Here is a 20572-nt window from a genome sequence, read left to right on the forward strand (position 1 = left end):
TGGAGGAGTCGGAAGCAGTACCTTCCATCGCCAAAACTCAACAGATCATTATGTGTCTACCACATTTCCTGTTACTGAATACACATTCAAGTAGAAACGACGAGATCTAACCTCGCCTCTGCCATGTTGAATTAAAAAATAAGGCCGCGCGTGGTTGTGGGATACGGAGCTAAAGTTTTTCTCCCCAGTCCTCCGAATTACGTCACCAGATCACCTGGAGACTATGTTTGGATTTAAGAAACTCACCATTTCACTGTCATCTCGATAAAGGTCTTCAACTGAGCATTTCCAAGGCAAGTCGGGCATTTAACGCGACCGTCGCCATTACACACATTACACCTGCAAACAGAAAAAATCAAAAGGTCAAAACTCAACAAGAAAGTTTTGAGCCCAGGCGTGTGTTTCTTATAAACTGGTATTCACTAGCGACGCAAACACAAGCGTAGGCACATGAAGTTTATGCTAAGCGAAAACTAACGTCGACACATGCGGAAAAAAAATGTAAATGTTCTGACGCTGGGAATCTGGAACGGGTGCTTTAATAGGCCATATGTCTGCCTCCTCTTCAAAGCGAGTCTAAGTGCGAAGTTCTTCTTATGAAAACAGTTTTCATTCATATGTAAAGTAGAACTAATTACCATCACAAAAACTGCGCACTCAGACTCGCTTTGAAGAGGAGGCAGACACGAACTCAGAAATGGCCAATTGGCCAGAAACGGCCAGAGCGCAAGCACAAACACAAGCAAGTGCAAAACAAAAGGAAACATTTTGATCCTTGTGCGCAAGCTCGTGTTTGTGCTTACGCCAAGGCCGTTTTCACGGTGAAATGAGAGCTGCTATGTTTGCACTTGTTCTTGAGCATATGCTTACGTCACTAGTGAAAACCAGGCTTAAACGCTTCGAACTTCAAGCCTTTTGGAGTACTTCGGGCGCCACAATTCTTTCCGTCTCTTTGCAGGGATTGTGTCACGGCAGTTCAGTTCATTTTGTGTAGTTTTACCAATTACTCGCCCCTTCTCGCAATATACAACTTAAACGTAAACCTTAGAAATCACTTTTAAACAACACAAATCATCAAAGCCTTATTTTAAAAATCTCTGTCGAGCATACATAATTGCCGCGGGTCGCCAAGCGAGCAGAGGGACACAAATCTTGCCAACCGCTTTCTCATCCATGGGTTACCGCTGGTACTGGATATATTCCAGCTAGATTTTCGATTTCAGGATTTCGTGTCTGAGTGAGTGAGTGAGTGAGTGTCTATGCATACAATTGTAACAGCAGCTTCTCCTTCCGTAAGAATTGCTCTGCTGTAAAATCTCAAATAAAACTAGTCTCAGCACATTCCTTCCAACATGGAAGCACTAGTTTAATAAAGTTACAAACAATAGACAGTTTTAGAACACACCAATTGCAATCCACTTTAATCTTCTTCAATTTTGCCCATCCCAGCCTCCGTTTTATTTTGTATTGTTTTCTATTTCATTGAAACCTTTATTCGACGTTTAAGTAGCTACTTTTAAAGTGCCACTACGATGAAAATTTTGCATGTCCTTTTTTCTTTAGATTTTGAAAATCGACGTACTAAATAGGTATCATGCCAATTTTTATCTCAAAATTCCCACGGGAAGTATGATTATTGTAACGTAGTTTTTCGGTTTTCGCTGTCCGCCATTTCTCGAACGGCAAATGACCGTGAGCGAGAAAAAGGGTTGGGTCTAGCTGGATCGCCTGGGGTCTGACTTCATATGCGCAACGATCAAAATAAACGCGGCTCATTTCCCATGCCATCTATGAGATGTGAGAGATCGCCGAGCTTCTTTTTGCCGATATTATGTACACTACTCCTTGATCGACTTGTTTCGCTTTGTCAGACGCCACGAAGCAATGCGCGTATGACGTCACGAGCCAAGTCTTGCGTGAAGACCGCTTACAAAATAATCGCAGGCTTCTCCAATGTCGTCCGAGTAATGGCGGACAGATTTTTAGTGGTTTTTGGATGGCTATTTCCCAACTTATCTTGCTTCTATCGTTCCAAATTTTAATGCATTGTATTATTTTGAACAAATTGACTTAATTGACGTTGGAAAAATCCGAAAAGAAAACCATAAATTTTCGTCGTAGTGGCACTTTAAGTTTCGCTTCATTTGGTTGCCAGGTTACAGACACTAAATTTGGCTAACTTTCTTGACAAAGCCCCTTTAACGTGAGGCCGACATGACGAATTTCAATAAACACCATAGAATTTCCCTAAATTCCAAAGACCAACAAGACGATAAATACTCACCATGGTATAAAAAGGAATTAATAACAAGAACAGATTAAGGTTGTCTATAAAATAATTGAGTTCCCGAGTATTGTCATTGCTAGTCATGCAATCATTAGACCATTTTGCTCACAGCAAGTTCCTAGTGAATCTTGGGACGTTCCAGTCCTTTTTGGGCACAAGACAAAACTATAATTTCAAATAAACCGCTTCACAAACCGTTAGCTCTCACAACGGACTGGAACGATCCAGGATTCGTAAGCGAAATACCGTAGTCTAACTCAATTGCTATAGAAGTCCCTTCTTCATGTACCTCGATGCGGGTTTAACAAGCAGTGATTGAAATGGTTGCGGGCATGCGTGATGAGTTGGCCACACCGGGTTGGTGTTAGCGTGTGTCACCTTGCTTTTACTATTGATTCAATGCCTCTGTTGAAGTACCTTTTAAATCCTGAACCAAAACAAACGGTACATTGCACATTTTGGTCCATTTGTTGCACACGCCCAGTACCATTGCATCTGATACATCGCCTCTGAGCAAAAAAGGAAAAAGAACAGACTGTCATCTCGCCACCTGTCGCCACAATGTTGTAACTAGTAATAGTTGACATTACAGCTTCCCCCGCTGTTAAGTATAGCTGTACGCAGAACTCAGAGTTGAGGGCCCTGGTAGAGGAAAGCCCGTTTACAACGGAGCACCTTTAGCAAAAGGCAATTGATGTCGAAGCGGGCAGAGAACAAAAACAATTCAACGATTCATTTTATTTATTTGCCATTAACCACATAAAATAAAGAGAAAAAAAACAGTACACTAGAAATTTACAATAACTTAAAGACGATCGACTACAAATTTTTAAGGTGGTAATGACAAGGAAGCCTATATACAAGCCGGGGGCGTATGAGCTATGGGCTTCCTGACAACATAGGGTACATCATACAAATTATGGGGATAGCACTGAATATGAATTAGGGCGTTGCAGTAATCAGCATAGTTTGGAGTCGTTGGAAATTAAGGAGTAGGGGATTGATCATGGCGGATACGGTGAGTGTGCCACTCGAAACAGAAACGAAACTGAGGAAACGCAAATTCAAATTGTACAGCAGTGTGGCCACGGTTTTTTGGAAATGTAACATACTGCAAGTACTGAGTTTTGCGTACAACTATATTTTGCCTCTGGGCACAATAGTAAACGATAAACCGTAGGCCCCAAAGTGATATAGGCGATTTTACGGTATGGTTATGCAACGTTATGACAAGTAAGGCTTACCGATCCTTGCCCATGGCATTCATAACACTGTTTATATCCCACTGCTTTGCAATCATGGCACGGCTGCAACAAGCGACCAGTAGACATTACGGTAAATATTTAGTAATATTAATATATATATATATATATATATATATATATATATATAATAATAATAATAATAATAAGGCTGCTAACACTGTTAAATAGTGCTCAATACACATAAGTGTAGAGCTAAATCTTCTATATATATATATATATATATATATATATATATGTAGCTAGATTTCGATGATATACCGGGATCTTTCTTGTTCATAAAATTTGACATCTTCGTCATGCAAAATAAAGAAACTATCTTTATCTTCCACATGGCAGGACATTGATATCGTCATGGTTACGAACATGTCAGCCAATAACATTAATTCACTCTGTTCACGCGCAAATTCGCGTGGCCGCACAGTGGTGTTATTAACAAACGAGTTCACGCCCTTGAGTGCACCATGGGTAATCAGGGTAAGATGGAGAGAAATTCAGAGGTCTGTGTGGAAGTTCAAAAAGATGAAAAGTATTCATGATATGCAAATGCTGGGTTTTTTCACTTTCCAAAACAGAAGATATGCGCTCAAACGTGCGGCAGAAGAAAGTTGGAGAGAATGGCTATTGTAGAAGTTATTTTATTAAATAAAGTTTCTGCCATACATTTCCTGTAATTCCAAAGACACAAACTTACAGAGAATGTATGGAATCAAAAAAGCAATATCTACGAATTAAAAAGAATAGATAGCAAGTGCAGTTCATCTCAGTTGTGAACTTGGAGTTATTTGTTTGAGTAAAAATAACAAACAAACTGCGGTTCTTAACATAACGAGACAACGCATGTTGTAAAACTTTTTATCAACTTGACGTTTCGTACATGTATGCTCCAACACGCATCTTCAGAAGTAACGGTTACCTAAAGTACAATCGATTTTAAACAAGACTAATACCAAATAAGGAAAGTAATAACAGTGAAAAAATAAATGAAAATAAACAGACCTAGTTAAATCTGCTAGAAAATATATATATGGCTAGTAGAGAAGAAGTTTCTCACTGCTAACATTTTCATTAAGCACTGGTTTTAAATCGCGCATCAACAAGGTTTCCTTTAGTTAATTTTACCATTTTACAACTCAAGATTTTATAGTTTTTTTATTATTATTATTATTATTATTATTATTATTATTATTATTATTATCATCATTAATATTATTATTAAGTGAGCGCAGCAAACAAGTGAGATACCATCAGCACTCGAAGATAAAATTTGTATCCCCACGAGGTTATCTATTATCCTCAATATTTTATATTGCTTGTTCAACATGGATATCGTCAGATGTGCTCTACAAGAATGAGCAACGAAAGAGATATTTCAAATCAAACTTGACAATGGATTAAATACCCTAATTTTCAGGAGGCAGTTTTAAGACTATAATAGTTAGCTGTTTACAAAGCACACTGGATTCAAATTTGGGAAAATGGAAGACAAATATAAAGTTAAAACCTTTGGACCTTACTGAGTTATCCAAGTACCACATTTGCAAGGGACCTCATTACCCTGTTTCCTGCGGGTATCTCCACTCCTATCTATTTTCCACCAAAATAGGGGTGACGTAGCAGCTCTCGTAAGGTAATACATAGATTTAGCCAAGCCAAAAAGCAGAGCTCCTGGGTTACTTATTCTTCAAATAAGTCAAACTGGCTTGAGCCTGCGATCTGATTGAAACCCAGTAACTGGTTAGCGGTCAACTTTAAAAAAAGGTTGACCTCGATGAGCTCTAAACTTGAGCCTGGGATATGGTCAGCTGTACTGGCCGGTGGATACCTTGTTTTGGCAGGTGTCAATTGACCATAACATGGCTGTCCAATATCAAAGACGTACGCTATAAACTAGCTGGATACAATTATGGATTATCTAAACTTGAGCCCACTATATGGTTACGTGACACTGGTCAAATTGGCATACATGGAGGAGTGGACGGTCATACAGTCGTAAGGTCGTATGTTGACCAAAACCAAAATTCCTCGAAGAGATCATGAGATGGGTTATCATACTTTCTTTCTAATGACCCTCTGTTTGGGCGACTACCCACTCCCTCATACGGTGTGGGATTAGATGTTATGTCCAGGAGCCATTGCACTTAACCTATTGGGGGGCTGCTTGTTCGCCTTAAACACAAAAAAACTTTCTTTCTAATGATGCTCTGCGCGCACCTTTGGCGCCGCTAATCCTAACCCTAATCCCCCAACCTTGGCTCACTACTCTAACCGAAAAACAAAAGACTCAACAGTTGGAACAATGACTTACACTTAAAATCAACTGGCAGTGCATTACCCCGAATTTTGTTTGTCTTTGAAAATAAATTACTTGTGCTTAATTATTCCCTACTGCATTCGAAATCATGTGTACCTACACGAATCACACTTAATGTTAACACACAAGTGTCGGCCAAGACTTACAGGCCCCTTAGCCCTATCGAACACTGACCTTTATATTTGCAGTGTGGGGGACTTCAAGCTTAGTTTCGTGGTCTGCGAACATTTGTGGAGGCTGGACTGGAATAATCCATGGCAGAGGAGCAGAACCATTGACCGGACTGTCAATTGGCTGACCTGAGACAAAACACAACATGCGACTGAGAAACTACGTTACAAGTACATGAAGCTGTAAGCTGTGGTAACAGCTATCGACTACATGATGTATTACCAAGAGTCAATATACACCTTATTCAAAAATGACCACCATTTTAAAATTATTGTGGTTTGCTTGCAAATGAGCCCTTGTTGCCTCGATCAAGGTTAAATATTCTTTTGAAATTTAAGTGTAAGAACAAGGCAACGAGGGCTAATTTTTTTGCAAGCAAACAAAATGCTAAAATAGCGGCCATTTTGGAATAAGGTGTATACTCAAGAGTAAGCTAGAATCCTCCCTCGTGACTCTCAGTCAGCTTCAGGAATCAGTTACATTTGCATCCAATCTTCACATTTTACAAAAACCGAGCATCCCACGTAAACGCCACCAAGCGTCTTGCTTTTGTTCATTACTCTCCCGTACTAGGGAAAACATCAACGTGAAATTACTAAATTGTATTTTTGTTGTTATTGTTTTTTGTTTTGTTTCTTTTTATTGTTTTCATTAAAAACTTGGAGCTTTTTGGTTTGGGCTTGAAGGGACAATTTGTGTTGGATGTCAAAATTGGGCGTGCATGTAATTACAAGCATTTCTGGCCGCAGTTGTTCAAACGATCTTTATCCACCGCATAAATCACTATCCAGCGGATTAACACTACAAAAACCAATTGAGTTATCCAGTGCAGTGGATATAGTGATTTATCCGGTGGATTGTTCGAACAACTGGGACCTGGAGATAACTGATAATGGGTGGTTTCTTCATTCGTTTTTGGCCATGCTATATTTGTGTATCCTTACCTCGGTAAGGTTCAAATTTCCACTCAGTCTTCCTTGATTCACAGAAACTTGTCAGAGAATACTGTCAAGATAAAAACAAGTAAAAGCAAACACCTAATGAATAGAGGAGGATGTATCCTGGTCGCAGAGGCTTTTCTTGAGCCATGAGAGAGCTGCGAAAGCGGCGAGAAGAGAAAAACCTCACTTTCATGCACACGCCAGCTGTCAAATGCGTCAAAATGATAATTACAAAAGGGACCAATGGCAACTTAGCAATCACGCGTCGCCTCGATATTACCAATCAAACAAACCAATCATATCTGAAGGTCAGATCTTGACCCTGGCGTCTGCATGAAAGCGAGATTTTAAAGTCCAAGGTAGCCAGAGGTTTTTCTCTTCTCGCTGCTTTGCAACTTTGCTTTGCGCTGCTTTGCGACTTTGACGGCTCTCTCGTAGCTTAAGACCAGGAGAGGTAATTTTAAATTTCCGGTCATTTTACAGTCCCAAACGCCTGTCATGTATAAATTTGTTTTGTTACATTTAATGTTTGTTGCAGAAAATTTTTGAGACAAGTTGCAAGAAAAATTGCCAACTCTGTAACACCACCGGCACCTGGATTAAATAGACTGACCACTCAAATTATGTTGGGGGGTTTGGGACAAATATGCACAGTGTTGAATAGGTACATGGTGTTGATTCATCCTCCACCACAGATGTGACTGGACCCTGCAAGCCACGTATATTGCAATTAACCTGTTAATTAATGCAAGATTTTGCCTGATTTTTTAATAGTGGCATTTTTTGGAGAGGTCAAACCTGATTTCAGACTAGCCACCCCCTGCTGGCCCTCTAAGCTAAAATACAATACTTACATGATAAGCACTGGATGGAACTATGTCCTTGATCACCATTTCCTGTGCTGGTGCCTTGCCATAGCAACAGTGCTCGCTGACAAACTGTAGCATGGCATTTCGGGCTTGTTCATCAGTTATGGCTGTGCAACTACAAATCAATACTGAATGGTCAGGTTAACCTCAGTGACACATTTTGCAATGCATTTGCACGGCCTATAAGGCGACCACAAAAAATACAGCAAAAAAATGACAGTAAATGAGATGGTGAAGGCTATGATGATGATGATGATGGAATTGACAATGGTGATGATGATAATGAGAGAAACCTTTCCTTGCTGGGCTTAAAAAGTCTACAACAACCTTGACGATTAGAACAAACCATATACAGGCAAATTTATATTTTATGGTGCCTAAAACAATGTTGACCTCAGTGACACATTTTGCAAATGCATTTCCAAGCCTATAAGGCTAGATTCCACGAATAACTTACTGGTACTTGTTTGCTGAAGGGGTTTAGAACAACAGTTACTGGTAGATAATAAATAAAGATTGTACAGAGAAAAAAATGAATTATAGTAACTGTGATGGTAAAGGATATGGTGATGATGATAATGGCGATAACGATGATGATGATGAGCGAAACGTGAAACTTTAAATTCCCGTGCAGGGATGGCGCAATGGTGAGAGAACTCACCTCCCACGAATGTGGCCCGGGTTCTCTACTCTGCACCCAGAGGTTTTCTCCGGGTACTCCTGTTTCCCCTCTCCTCAAAAACCAACATTTGACTTGATTTACTGTTATTGTTAATTTTAGTTTACAGTGTCCCCAATTAGCGCTCCAGCACTAGAATGACTAGACACTTAAATAATTTAAAATTAAGTTCCTTTCCTTTCCTTTCCTAGGTGGGCTTATGAGTCTATGACAGCCTTGACATTAGAATGAACCACATAAAGGCAAATGATATTGACATTCCATAGTACCTAGTCTTATACTATAGTAGACACAAACTCACGATTGGAAATGCTGTTCTGGCATCTGTGCTGTCGGTGGTGGTACATATGGCGGAGGTGGTGGGACAAATGAACTGCCTGAGATAATAAAAATATTTCATATCAAGCATGTACATACTGCGAGATTTCAAGACCAATATCCTTGGAATGGTAGTCCAGTCTAATTCTCAGGCTTTGAAATAATATCTCACACGAGATCACTGACAATTCAGGTGGAATGATGCTGGGAATTAGAGCTAGAGGTCGCCTGATTCAATCTTGAGTAAAACCAATGGAATGCACCCAAGGTCATTTCACCTTTCCACACAATATTCATCTTTGCCAACAATCCTTAAGCTCAGGCAGCAACATTAGCCTAATTAATGAGCAGGCTCACTTGTTTTGGGTGGGTCTCAACAAACTCACCTGTTTTCACCTGACGTCACAGCGGCCATGTTGGTGCACAGAACAATAGAGAGAAAAGTCTTTTGGGAATTTGACTCTATTGTTATGCAAAACATGAGCCATAATTTGCTATTGTTTTGTGCACCAACATGGCCATCTCATGACATGATTGAAAACCATCCATATAAAGCACCCATTTCAAATAGCGCTGATAAACGGTATTTTAATTTAATTAATAAGTCTAAACACCAAGTTTAAAATGGTTAGCTTTTGATAACGTTGACTCGCATGTTGACTCACATGGCTCGCTGGCTCGCACATTGTACTTAACCTGGTTTTGGGTATTGAGCGAGTACCACAAGCACACAAGAAGAATGGGGAAAGAAAAAGTCCCTTTTCCCAGCCCCATTCTTCTAGTCCACAGGAGGCACCACCACCAATTCCCAAAAGAAGTGAGCCTGAACTCAATCTTGTTTTGGGTGTCGACAAACGTAAAGAGTTTTATTACATATATCACTGCAAAAATAAAGGTCTATAATGTTGGCATTGGTCCAGGAAAGAGCTGGATGTAAGAAACTTGGTTTTCTTTAAACCTTAATTCTGGTCCATAACCCAATCGATATCCCACACTTTAAGTTCTAATCCATCTTTGTTATGTGATCTCCTTCTAGTCCAACTGACACCCTAATCATTGAAATAATAAGTATATTTGAATATATACAGGGAGCAGGGATTGCGTGATTGCACTCGGCTCCCACCAATGTGTCCAGGGTTCGACTCTGGACTCGTGGCCACATGTGGGTTAAGTTTGTTGTTTACTCTGCTCTGAGAGGTTTTTCTCCAGGTTCTCCTGAGTTTTCCCCTTTCCTCAAAAACCAATATTCCTATTTAAAATTTCAATTTGATCAGATGCAGGAACTCCCTGACAACCACTTTTGCGTGAGTGGAGGTTCCTGCAGGGTAAATATTGTTAATTATTATACTCACCAAAGCGAGTATTTTCATAACCAGTGTATTGTGAAAACATGTCCGCTGGAGGAGCTGAGGGACCTGGAACATTGGCTAATGTGTAAAGGGAGAAAAGAGTGATAATCAATGGTATGAAAAAATAGAAGGATAAGTTTTAAATCCCAAAACTAACAGCAATAATAAATTTTATTAAAAACAAAATTTTCAAAACAAGTACATAAATCTACACACAAATGGCTGCATCCACAGGTAGGTAAGACACTTAAACAAAAATATGGTGCTATAAATAAACATAAATACATCCTCCATACATATAGACATTACATAATATATGAAATCTGTTGGCTTCTATTATACATGATTTAATTCATATTTTAATATTTGTTATGCTATGAATAATAAATTATTGAAGTTGTTTAGGAATACAGTGTAGGAGTGTACAGTTCTCAAGATATGCATAAGAAATCCACATATTCATTTTTAAGATAATTTTTTTCCCCATTAACTTTTTAATATCGAAGGTAATAACATTCCACAGTCATAATCCAAATCTACAAAATTAATTTTTATATTGATCTGTGTTCAAGATATCAAAAAATTCAAATATAAAATGGCAAACCATTAAACAATTTTCTTAAGAAATAAATTGCGATACATTAAGTTAAACTTCAGTCCTAAGCAAAAGACATCATCTCGAGGCTCAGGGGAATAAACACATACAAATCCTTATATTTATTCCCCAGACCCTCGAGATGATGCCTTTTGTTTAGGACTTAATTTTAATTTAAAGTCAGGGTTCTCCCTAGTTTTCAGCGCAACAGGTATGGCACCTTTTCAAACCAGTAAAGCAATTGGTTAATGTTGGAAGTTCTGCAAAGGATAAGCGACTTCTGAGCATTTGCAGGTGGTAATAAGTGCTCTTACAAGCGGTAAATTTAACCGGTTACTGCCTGATAAGGAGAACCCTGAAAGTGGGCTATTGCAAACAATGATTATGCAAAATTTTTCGGGGGTAAACAAGGTGTATTATGGGATTTGAGAAAGTAGACGATAAGTTAACCTGGATTGAGGCTGCGAGCCAATCGAAACCCAGTAGCTGGTTAGCAGTCAACTTCAAACAAACAGACGAGCTCTAAACTTGAGCCTGTGATATGGGCATGTGATACTGGTCAGCAGACACCTTGTTTTGACAGGTGTCAATTGACCATAACATGAATGTCCAATATCAAAGATGTACGCTGTAAACTAGCTGGAGTATGGCCACCAATGTTGGACACAAGTATACAAGTAGTAATTATTATTATTAATAATATTAATAATATTGGATTTTTGTTTTGCTGTCTCACAAATTTCTCTTTGTTTTGTCTAAACTGCAGTGTCTTACCCATGGTGCTCAGTGCACGCAGAGCTCCGCTATAAAAGCACATACACTGTACAGCAAGCAGCATGTGGATATACAAAGTAAAATAAAGGAGGTGCCCCTGATACTGAATCAATTAGAGTAAATTGGTTGGGCTTTAGCCCTGCTGTTCAAGAACGCCTGAAACAGGTGTAGATTTTACTCCAGCCAATTCAAATCAATTTTACTCCTCAACAGGAAAGCCCTTGGGTGGAATTGGGTTTCTCCTTGCCACGTCCATTTATAGAGTAATATATGTCACCCCTTAACGTTGCTCCCAAGTTGTCGTACCAGGCTGATAAGGTTGTCCAGGTCCATATCCATATCCAGGCCCTGCAGGTGGATAAGGCGCTTGACTCATGGTGTGGCAGTCTTCAAGGTTCTGACGAAAAAAGCCACATTTCATGAAGCATTTCAATCATGTCCTTTAGAAGTACCGGTATTATCAACATCAGATTTCAGATTTGTTTCATAAAAAATGCAGATTTAAATATAATATTTGTTTTTCTCCTCCTGTAAGTCATTTGAAAATATTACCTGTAAGTGACTAAATTTAGTTTCCAACAGCAACTTCTACGTGGCAAATAAAAGTTAAAAATGATGTGCTGCAACTGAACACATGTCACATTATGGTTCTCAATAAATGACATTTTCTTTCTAATAACAGTAAAAATACAAGAGATGCTATAACAGTATTTGTTAATGTTTTCAAGCTGAGGGTACACAAACATGTTTTCACTATATATTTGCTCTCCCATCCATAATTAGAGCAAATATAGCTGGTGTCTAACGGACTTGGGTTAAATTTGCATTTAATTAAATTGGTAATAGACTCGTTAATTTGGGATTTTCAAGTATCTTAGTCTGGAGAGGCAAGGCATGGCTGTTTTGTAAAATCATCCAATACTTTCTTTTTTCCAATATTTTACTTTTTAAACTGCAAGCAAATGAAAACTGGAGATTGTGCCATCTCAACGTTTTTTTCCTTGATCGACTTTAGTTGAGATACCACTTTTTCCTCTTTGCACACGTGGAGCTGGATTTCGATCCTGTCAACTTTTTAATGTAATTCTCCGCGGATTCTTAAAATATTCTGCTTTCAAAACATTATTTCTCATCGTAGATTAAAAGGCGCAGTATTCATTGATCAACAGGTACATTCTCCCAATGATTTGGACGCTTTGTTAGCTTGATTTTGAGCTTATTTGTTTGCAGTTGTTTGCAATGAGCGTTCCAGCACGCGAACATTAATTTTTCTCTTTCGCAGCGAACGAAACACAACATTGCAGAAAAATGTCCAAATATCCCAGATGATAATTTTAGTTCAGAAACCCTGCCAGCCGAAATATTTAAAGGCGAAAACTGATAAACAAGGAGATAGGATATCGAGAGTGAAATGAGATGAACGTACCAGCTTCCCATATCGATTGCTGTAGTAAACCTAATTAAACGGTGTCCTAAACCAAATGCATTCACCACAAGAAGCAAAATTACCTGTAAAGTACGCTACACTCCAGAAAACGTTTGACCTCCTTCCAGATGACGCTAAGGTGCGAAACTGTGTTTGAGGTTTTCTCCAGCGAAGAATTTAAATACGAGGGAGTGGAGGCGTTTAGCCGTAGCGTAATGACGAAATGAATCCACATTGTAAGCACAGGCTCCCCAAACTGAAGAAAAAGTGAAAAACTGAAAACAGGTGTACTTGAAAGTGAAAAATATGAGAGAAATTTTTTAATAAAAACGTCTCTTACCTCGTTTTATTGTGAGGATTCTTGCCTTCTGTGTGGTTTTGTAAGGCTTATATGCGATTTTCAGTATGTCTTTGGTCGTTTTCAGCGTCGGTGTTTTCCCTCTTTAATATCTGTATTTATATATTATCCAAGGCCGGAAACTCTGATGCAGCAATAGGAAAGATAAGCTGCTGTCAATTCCGCCAAAAAGCTCAAATCGCAGACCTGCAAAAAATCTGGAGCTTCAGTGAAAAGACGAGAGATTTTATAAATTGCCTCATTTAATTGTCAGATCCATACAAAGGTTACATTTAACTGGTACACAAGTGCAGTAGCTAAAGACAAACTATCTGTGCGCTTTGTTACACGCAGCAGTTGCTTTCTTTGCTAAAGCTCGCTGTCAGCACAGGGAGACAACCGTAAGGATGCGAGAACGCGTGACGTCACGTTATTTGAGACAGTTGTAACGGCCGATTCAACTGATCGAGGAAAATGTTCCATAAAAGGTTCAAATCGTGATCTTTCTTTTCGAAAATTCATTTTCTGGGCAGCCAGATAAATAAAGTGAACTCACCTACTATTTTCTGCGTTGTCCTGAGTGATTTGATGGGTTTTGTAATCTTGTCTACTTCCTTACTGAATTCTTTAGGGGTATTCATGACACTGCAGATAAACACAAGTTTTTGAAAGTGCTAATGTTTTAATTATATTTATCCTGCCAGCGATGGAGAGGTCTCTTTGGGACCACATATTCAATGTTTTTCTTTAAAAGATCCTAATTTGTCAAAAAAATTTTTTTTTTTCAGACACTTCTAGATCATATGTAAAATGCGCGCCAAGCGCGTAAACTGGCTCGGCGCTCAATTGGAGATCATGTATGGTGGTGTCTTTTCTGTTACGCATAGAGCCAAGCCATAACATTTCAGATTTTGTTTGATTTAGTTTTAGACCAGAGCACCTTTCAAAAAGCGATAATAAATCAAATACCCTTGACAGTGACTGGACATCAGAAAGAAGTACAGTTGTGTCGTCTGCATATTGCGAAAGTTTAACCTCATTATGTTCATCTATTGGAATACCTTTTATTTCTTTTGAGCGTCTAATACGTTGTGCGAGTAACTCAATAGCAATAACGAATAATGTGCCGGAAAGTGGGCAACCTTGACGCACCCCGCGTTCTAGATGAAAATGTTTTGAGGCGTATCCGTTATTCAGAACACAACTAGAGATATCTGTATAAAACACTTTATCCATTGTCGGAGTCAAGACCGAAATTAAACGTTTCGAGGCATCTATGAATAAAATTCCACTCAATCGAGTCAAACGCTTTCTCAAAATCCAAAAAACACGGCTACCCCTGGAATATTCTTCGCTTTAGTGAAATGCATTGTATCTGCTATTAACCTAATACTTTCTCCAATGAACCTTCCTTTAACATATCCAGATTGACAGGGATGAATTAAGTTCGGCAAGATCTTCTCTAAGCGCAGAGCAATGGTCTTCGTCGCTATTTTATAGTCTACATTCAGTAAAGATACAGGCCGCCAGTTTTTTAAATATTCGGTATTCTTCTTCTTCTTCGGAATTAAGGAAATAATCCCTTGACGTTGAGAGATAGAAAGAGTTCCGTTTCGAAAGGCGTAATTAAAGCTACTTACCATAAATGAACAGAGCAGGTTCCAAAAATAGCGATAGAATTCAGGCGTTAGCCCGTCCGTGCCGGAAGTTTTGTTGTTTTCCATAGCTTTTAATGCAAGCTCACACTCCTGAACCGACATGACACCTTCGCACGTTTTCGCGATTTCTTCTGATAATGCGTTTTCTGTTTCAAAGAACTCATTGAAAGTTGAGCAGTTGGGGTCCATATTTCTTGATGTGTAAATCCCTTCGAAAAAGCGTTCTTCTTCCTCTAGGATGTCCTTCGGGTTTGTGATTTTGTCACCTTCATTATTAACTAAGGACGTTATATGTTTCTTTTTTTGGTTCCTTTTTTCTAAGTTATAAAAGTATTTACTATTCCTCTCACCATGCTCGTACCAACGCGCTCTACTACGCACGATTGTTCCTCGTGTTTTAATACCCGCAATTTTGGAAAGCTTGAATTTTATTCCCTCCAGCTCAGTCTTAAGAGAATCGCTGTATGACGCCTGGAGTTTGATTTGCAATCTCATCATTTCTGACAAAAGAATTGATTCTTCGTCACGTTTTCGTTTAGCTTTCTTCTTTGAAAAAGCTATTGTAAAAGCACGAATTTCCATTTTAGTCATTTCCCAGTGCAACCCTTTGTCGTTGACTTGTTCATGCTTTTTTGCAAACATTGGAATTTTAAATGTGAACAGTTCCACGTAATTAGTATCTGACATTAAGGAGTTGTTAAACTTCCAAAACCCTGGCCCTCGAGAGAGTTCACTTTCGTTGAAAGACATGGAGAGAGCGACGACGGAGTGATCTGAATAAATGGTTGGAAGTATTTTGCAATCCTTTACGTGATCTTTTTGCTGCTTTAAAATTAAGAAGTAGTCAAGTCTACACTGTATTTTCATTGACGGGTTAGCCCACGTAAAGCCTGGTTGATCTGGATTCTTGAAACGCCATGAATCAAGTAAATTATGTGTTTTGATTAACAACTGAAGCTCGTCGAGAGAGGCTTTTTTGCTGTCTATCGGTCTACCGCCTTTTTTGTCTGAAGTGCTAATTGTACAGTTAAAATCACCTCCCAGCACCAAGTTGTCATTGGCGTAAGGGATTAGAAATTCTTTTGAAACGTCAACTTGTTGGGTTGTATCATTCGGTGCGTAAATGTTTACTAAAACCACTTTCGTACCATCAATAATAGTCTCGGCTAAAATACATCTGCCAGAATTATCCGCATTAATTTTTTGGCAGTCAACGTCAAGACGTGGTTTGAATAAAATCATGACTCCTCTACTATGAGAGGAGCCATGACTGGACACGATTTTGCCTCCCCATTCTGTTTCCCATCTTTTGATGGATTCCGGCGAGGAATGAGTTTCTTGCAAGAAAATTATATCCGATTGCTGTTGGTGCAACCAACGAAAAACTTGTCTTCGCTTTCTCGAACTGTTTAGCCCTCTAACGTTAAGTGATAACAGTTTATACATTTGATTTCTAATAACAGGATAGACGGGGTATCCAAGAAATAATGAAAATAGTTTTTTTAGAATTATGTTCACAATGTGGTTGATATTTGTGGCGAGACTTGATTCTTATTACCTCGTTAGCATCGAAACAAAGTTGATCAACATAACAGGAGAGAAAGCTAAAACGAAAGCACATGCGGAAACACATACAGAAACACATAACTATTACAGACTTACCTAAGGCTTTGTATGGCATTTTGACTGGATATAGAAAGTGGAAAGCTGCAGCTCTCAATTAGGTGGTTCCGTAGAAAAAATAAATAAATAAATAAACTAAACTGCATTTTAACTTTCATTTTAGCTTAATTGTCCATTAAACGCCCATAGAAAGAAAATTGAGATGTTTCTTCACCACGGTAAAGAGCACCGTCGATGATCAACTTTTGGACGTTGAAGTATGCATTTTTCTTCTCGCGCTTGGCCGCCTTTAGTATCGGATATAACAACTTTCTTACCTCGTCAACTTCTTTAGGAAAATCGTCGGATATTCCAAATCCGGTACCTCTTGGGAGATTTTTGATGAAGGATTTAATAAAAAAATTATCTTGAAAATCTGTCAGCCTAACTATGATCGGTCTTGGTTTAAGACTTCGCCCATTTGATTGTGAATGGCGCGACGTAATTCTGTGAACAAAAATTTGGTTTTATCAACGGAGTTGATAATGTAAATTGGCCACCGTACAGAGATTCTAAAAGCTGACGTTTCGAGCGTTAGCCCTTCGTCAGAGCGAATCGAGGAATTACGGGTTACGTGTAGTTTTTATAGTAGAGTAGGAGCTACGCTATTGGTGGTAACATGGCAACGTGAAAAATAGGAATATATTAGTTAAATGAACGCTTTTCATTTAACTAATATATTCCTATTTTTCACGTTGCCATGTTACCACCAATAGCGTAGCTCCTACTCTACTATAAAAACTACACGTAACCCGTAATTCCTCGATTCGCTCTGACGAAGGGCTAACGCTCGAAACGTCAGCTTTTAGAATCTCTGTACGGTGGCCAATTTACATTATCAACTCCGTTGATAAAACCAAATTTTTGTATACTACTTCCCCACCGACGCAGCACCACAGTTTCTTTAGAAACTACCCCTTCATTCATTTGTAATTCTGTGAACTCTGTCAAAATGAATGTTTTTTTTCGTCGACTGGAAGAATCTTTTGCTTTGTACGCATGAATTCTCTTAGGGCGAGTTCAGTGTCATTGTTTGTTTCGTTTTCACGTTCCTTTATTCCAAAGAACTTCAAGTTTCCTCTACGACTGTGACATTCGAGTTTAACATGTCGGCGATGCAGCTCTTTGATTTCATGCTCGATGCGTTCGTTAATGTTTTTCATAGTTAACGTAAACAAACATGTTTTCACTATATATTTCCTCTCCCATCCATAATTAGAGCAAATATATCTGTTGTCTAACGTACTTAGGTTAAATTTGCATTTACTTAAATTGGTAATACTGACTCGATAATTTGGGTAAGTATGTTAGTCTGGAGAGGCAAGGCATGGCTGTTTTGTAAAATCATCCAATACCTCCTTGTTTCCAATATTTTACTTTTTAAACTGCAAGCAAATGAAAACTGGAGATTGTGTCATCTAAACGTTTTTTTCCTTGATCGACTTTAGTTGAGATATATCACCACTTTTTCCTCTTTGCACACGTGGAGCTGGATTTCGATCCTGTCAACTTTTTAATGTAATTCTCCGCGGATTCTCGTAATTTTCTGCTTTCAAAACATTATTTCTCATCATCAGATTAAAACGCGCAGTATTCATTGATCAACAGGTACACTCTCCTAATGATTTGGACGCGTTGTTAGCTTGATTTTCCAGTTGTTTGCAATGAGCGTTCCAGCACGCGAACATTAATTTTTTCCTTTCGCAGCGAACGAAACACAACATTGCAGAAAAATGTCCCAATATCCGAGATGATAATTTTAGTTCAGAAACCCTGCCAGCCAAAATATTTAAAGGCGAAAACTGATAAACAAAGAAATTATAAGGAGACTTAATTAAAGATATCGAGATTGAAATGAGATGAATATACGAGCTTCCCATATCGATTGCTGTAGTAAACCTAATTAAACGGTGTCCTAAACCAAATGCATTCACCACAAGAGGCAAAATTACCTGTAAAGTACGCTAAACTCCAGAAAACGTTTGACCTCCTTCCAGATGACGCTAAGGTGCGAAACTGTGCTTGAGGTTTTCTCCAGCGAAGAATTTAAATACGAGGAAGTGGAGGCGTTTGGCGAAATGACGAAATGAATCTACATTGTTAGCACAGGCTCCCCAAACTGAAGCAAAAGTGAAAAAGAAAACAGGTGTCCTTGAAAGTGAAAAATATAAGCGAATTTTTTTTAATAAAAACGTCTCTTACCTCGTTTTATTGTAAGGCTTCTTGCCTTCTGTGTGGTTTTGTAAGGCTTATATGCGATTTTCAGTATGTCTTTGGTCGTTTTCAGCGTCGGTGTTTTCGCTCTTTAATATCTGTATTTATATATTATCCAAGGTTGGAAACTCTGATGCAGCAATAGGAAAGATAAGCTGCTGTCAATTCCGCCAAAAAGCTCAAATCGCAGACCTGCGGCCAACCCCTCAGAGCTCAAACTGCAAAAAATCTGGAGCTTCAGTGAAAAAACGGGAGACTTTATAAATTGGTTCAAATCGTGATCTTTCTTTTCGAAAATTCATTTTATGGGCAGCCAGATAAATAAAGCTAACTCACCTACTATTTTCTGCGTTGTCCTGAGTGATTTGATGGGTTTTGGGAGGTCACATTCAATATAAATAGACAAGGCGTGCAGACCGCTCACGGCAGAGTGCCTCCAGAATTAAGCCGAATTTCTCGCACTTCCAAAGGTCACTCGCCTCCCAGCCTTAAACACGAAGAAAGTCGATATTTGGCTAGCATCTTGCCAAAAATCTTTGCATTTACACGGCTCTGTAACCTCAAAATCCTGTTCAATTTTTAAGCCTCGCTCAGGTTTTTGTATCGGTAGATGACAAGGACAGAGGGAGGGTGCTTACCATTTAGCCAAAGGATCCGGAAATTTCGGTTTGAGATCAAATGGAAAGGCAATTTTCCGGAAAATCTTTTCGGAAATTGTGGACAACCTCCAGAGGTAGTCCTCTTTTTCCGTTCGGAACGGAATTCGCGAAACACTCTTACCATTTGCGAGAACCTTCCGTTTCCAGACCCTTTCTCACAAGATCGAGTAAAATATGCGGGATGGAATGCTTTGTATTAAATGGTAAGCGCCATCCTCATCCGGTTGGTCATTAAATTCGGAAAATCGCTTACCTTTATGCAACGATCATTCCATCCGGATTATTTGGCTAAATGGTAAGCACCCAGAGACTCGTGCATCATTGGAATTTGATCAAATCAAATTAACTAATCAAAAAGCGCAGATTAAAAATTTCGTCCTCTTGGGGAAAATCTGTGCTTTTTGATTGGTTACTACTCCTACTGCTACTCAAAAAGGCACGAACGCGCTTTGGATATGACGTGATAGGTAGCCAACGAGTCGCAAGTTGGCTATAATCAACTCCAACGAGCGAGAGTGGAATAATTGTTTCATTGAAAACGTACCCAAATTATGGATAAACCTCTCCTACTTTATTTTGTACAAAAAAAAAAAAAAAAAGAAAAAACTGGTAAGTACAGTTACTGATATTTGTAGAGCATGATACAATTAACAAATATTCACAAGGTGGCTAGTGGTGGATATAAACAAAGCCGCGGAGCGGGGAGGTATAAAAGTGCAGCTCACGGTTTCGACAAAGATTGTCGGAAAAAAAAGTGTAAAAGCGCACGCGACAATCCCGAGGGGTATTGTGGAATAGTTTTAACGGCGAAAAATGGCACGAGACTCCATGGACTTGGACAGTGTGCTTGTTCATTTAAAGAGAAGACAACAAAAGTAGGTTCGATAGCGACAGTGTCAGAAACGTACCTTGTTTTTCAACCGTTGTTCAGTTATAGCAATACTTTCTATAAAATTGTGAAAAGGAAATTTTTCCAGCAACCGACATAAATTTCCAATAAATTTTCCATTTTGTCCGAAATTCAGCTCTCTGAAGCCAATGTAGGTGGATCCACATG

At 38.9% G+C, this 20572-nt stretch overlaps 1 protein-coding gene across 4 annotated transcripts in view; it reads right to left on the reverse strand.

The window, feature by feature from the left end:
* Positions 1–19056, reverse strand: part of LOC138057073 (protein SSUH2 homolog) — a 21767-nt gene extending 2711 nt beyond the window's left edge. The window contains exons 1-12 of one of the 4 annotated variants that reach the window (XM_068903090.1): positions 13326–13721; positions 13069–13241; positions 12112–12147; positions 11866–11956; positions 10194–10268; positions 8825–8900; positions 7830–7959; positions 6979–7039; positions 6038–6162; positions 3532–3594; positions 2705–2796; positions 247–339 (exon numbers count right to left, since the gene is read on the reverse strand). In XM_068903090.1, the coding sequence (XP_068759191.1) occupies positions 247–339; positions 2705–2796; positions 3532–3594; positions 6038–6162; positions 6979–7039; positions 7830–7959; positions 8825–8900; positions 10194–10268; positions 11866–11935 (785 nt within the window). In that variant the 5' untranslated portion in view covers positions 11936–11956; positions 12112–12147; positions 13069–13241; positions 13326–13721. Of the gene's footprint in view, positions 1–246; positions 340–2704; positions 2797–3531; positions 3595–6037; positions 6163–6978; positions 7040–7829; positions 7960–8824; positions 8901–10193; positions 10269–11865; positions 11957–12111; positions 12186–13068; positions 13242–13325; positions 13722–18594; positions 18762–18844 lie in introns of those variants that run through there. The other 3 variants (XM_068903091.1, XM_068903092.1, XM_068903089.1) reach the window with 3 other exon arrangements.
* Between the last annotated feature and the right edge of the window lie 1516 nt (positions 19057–20572).

Source organism: Montipora capricornis, chromosome 7 (assembly GCF_036669925.1).
Source record: "Montipora capricornis isolate CH-2021 chromosome 7, ASM3666992v2, whole genome shotgun sequence".
NCBI lineage: Eukaryota > Metazoa > Cnidaria > Anthozoa > Scleractinia > Acroporidae > Montipora > Montipora capricornis.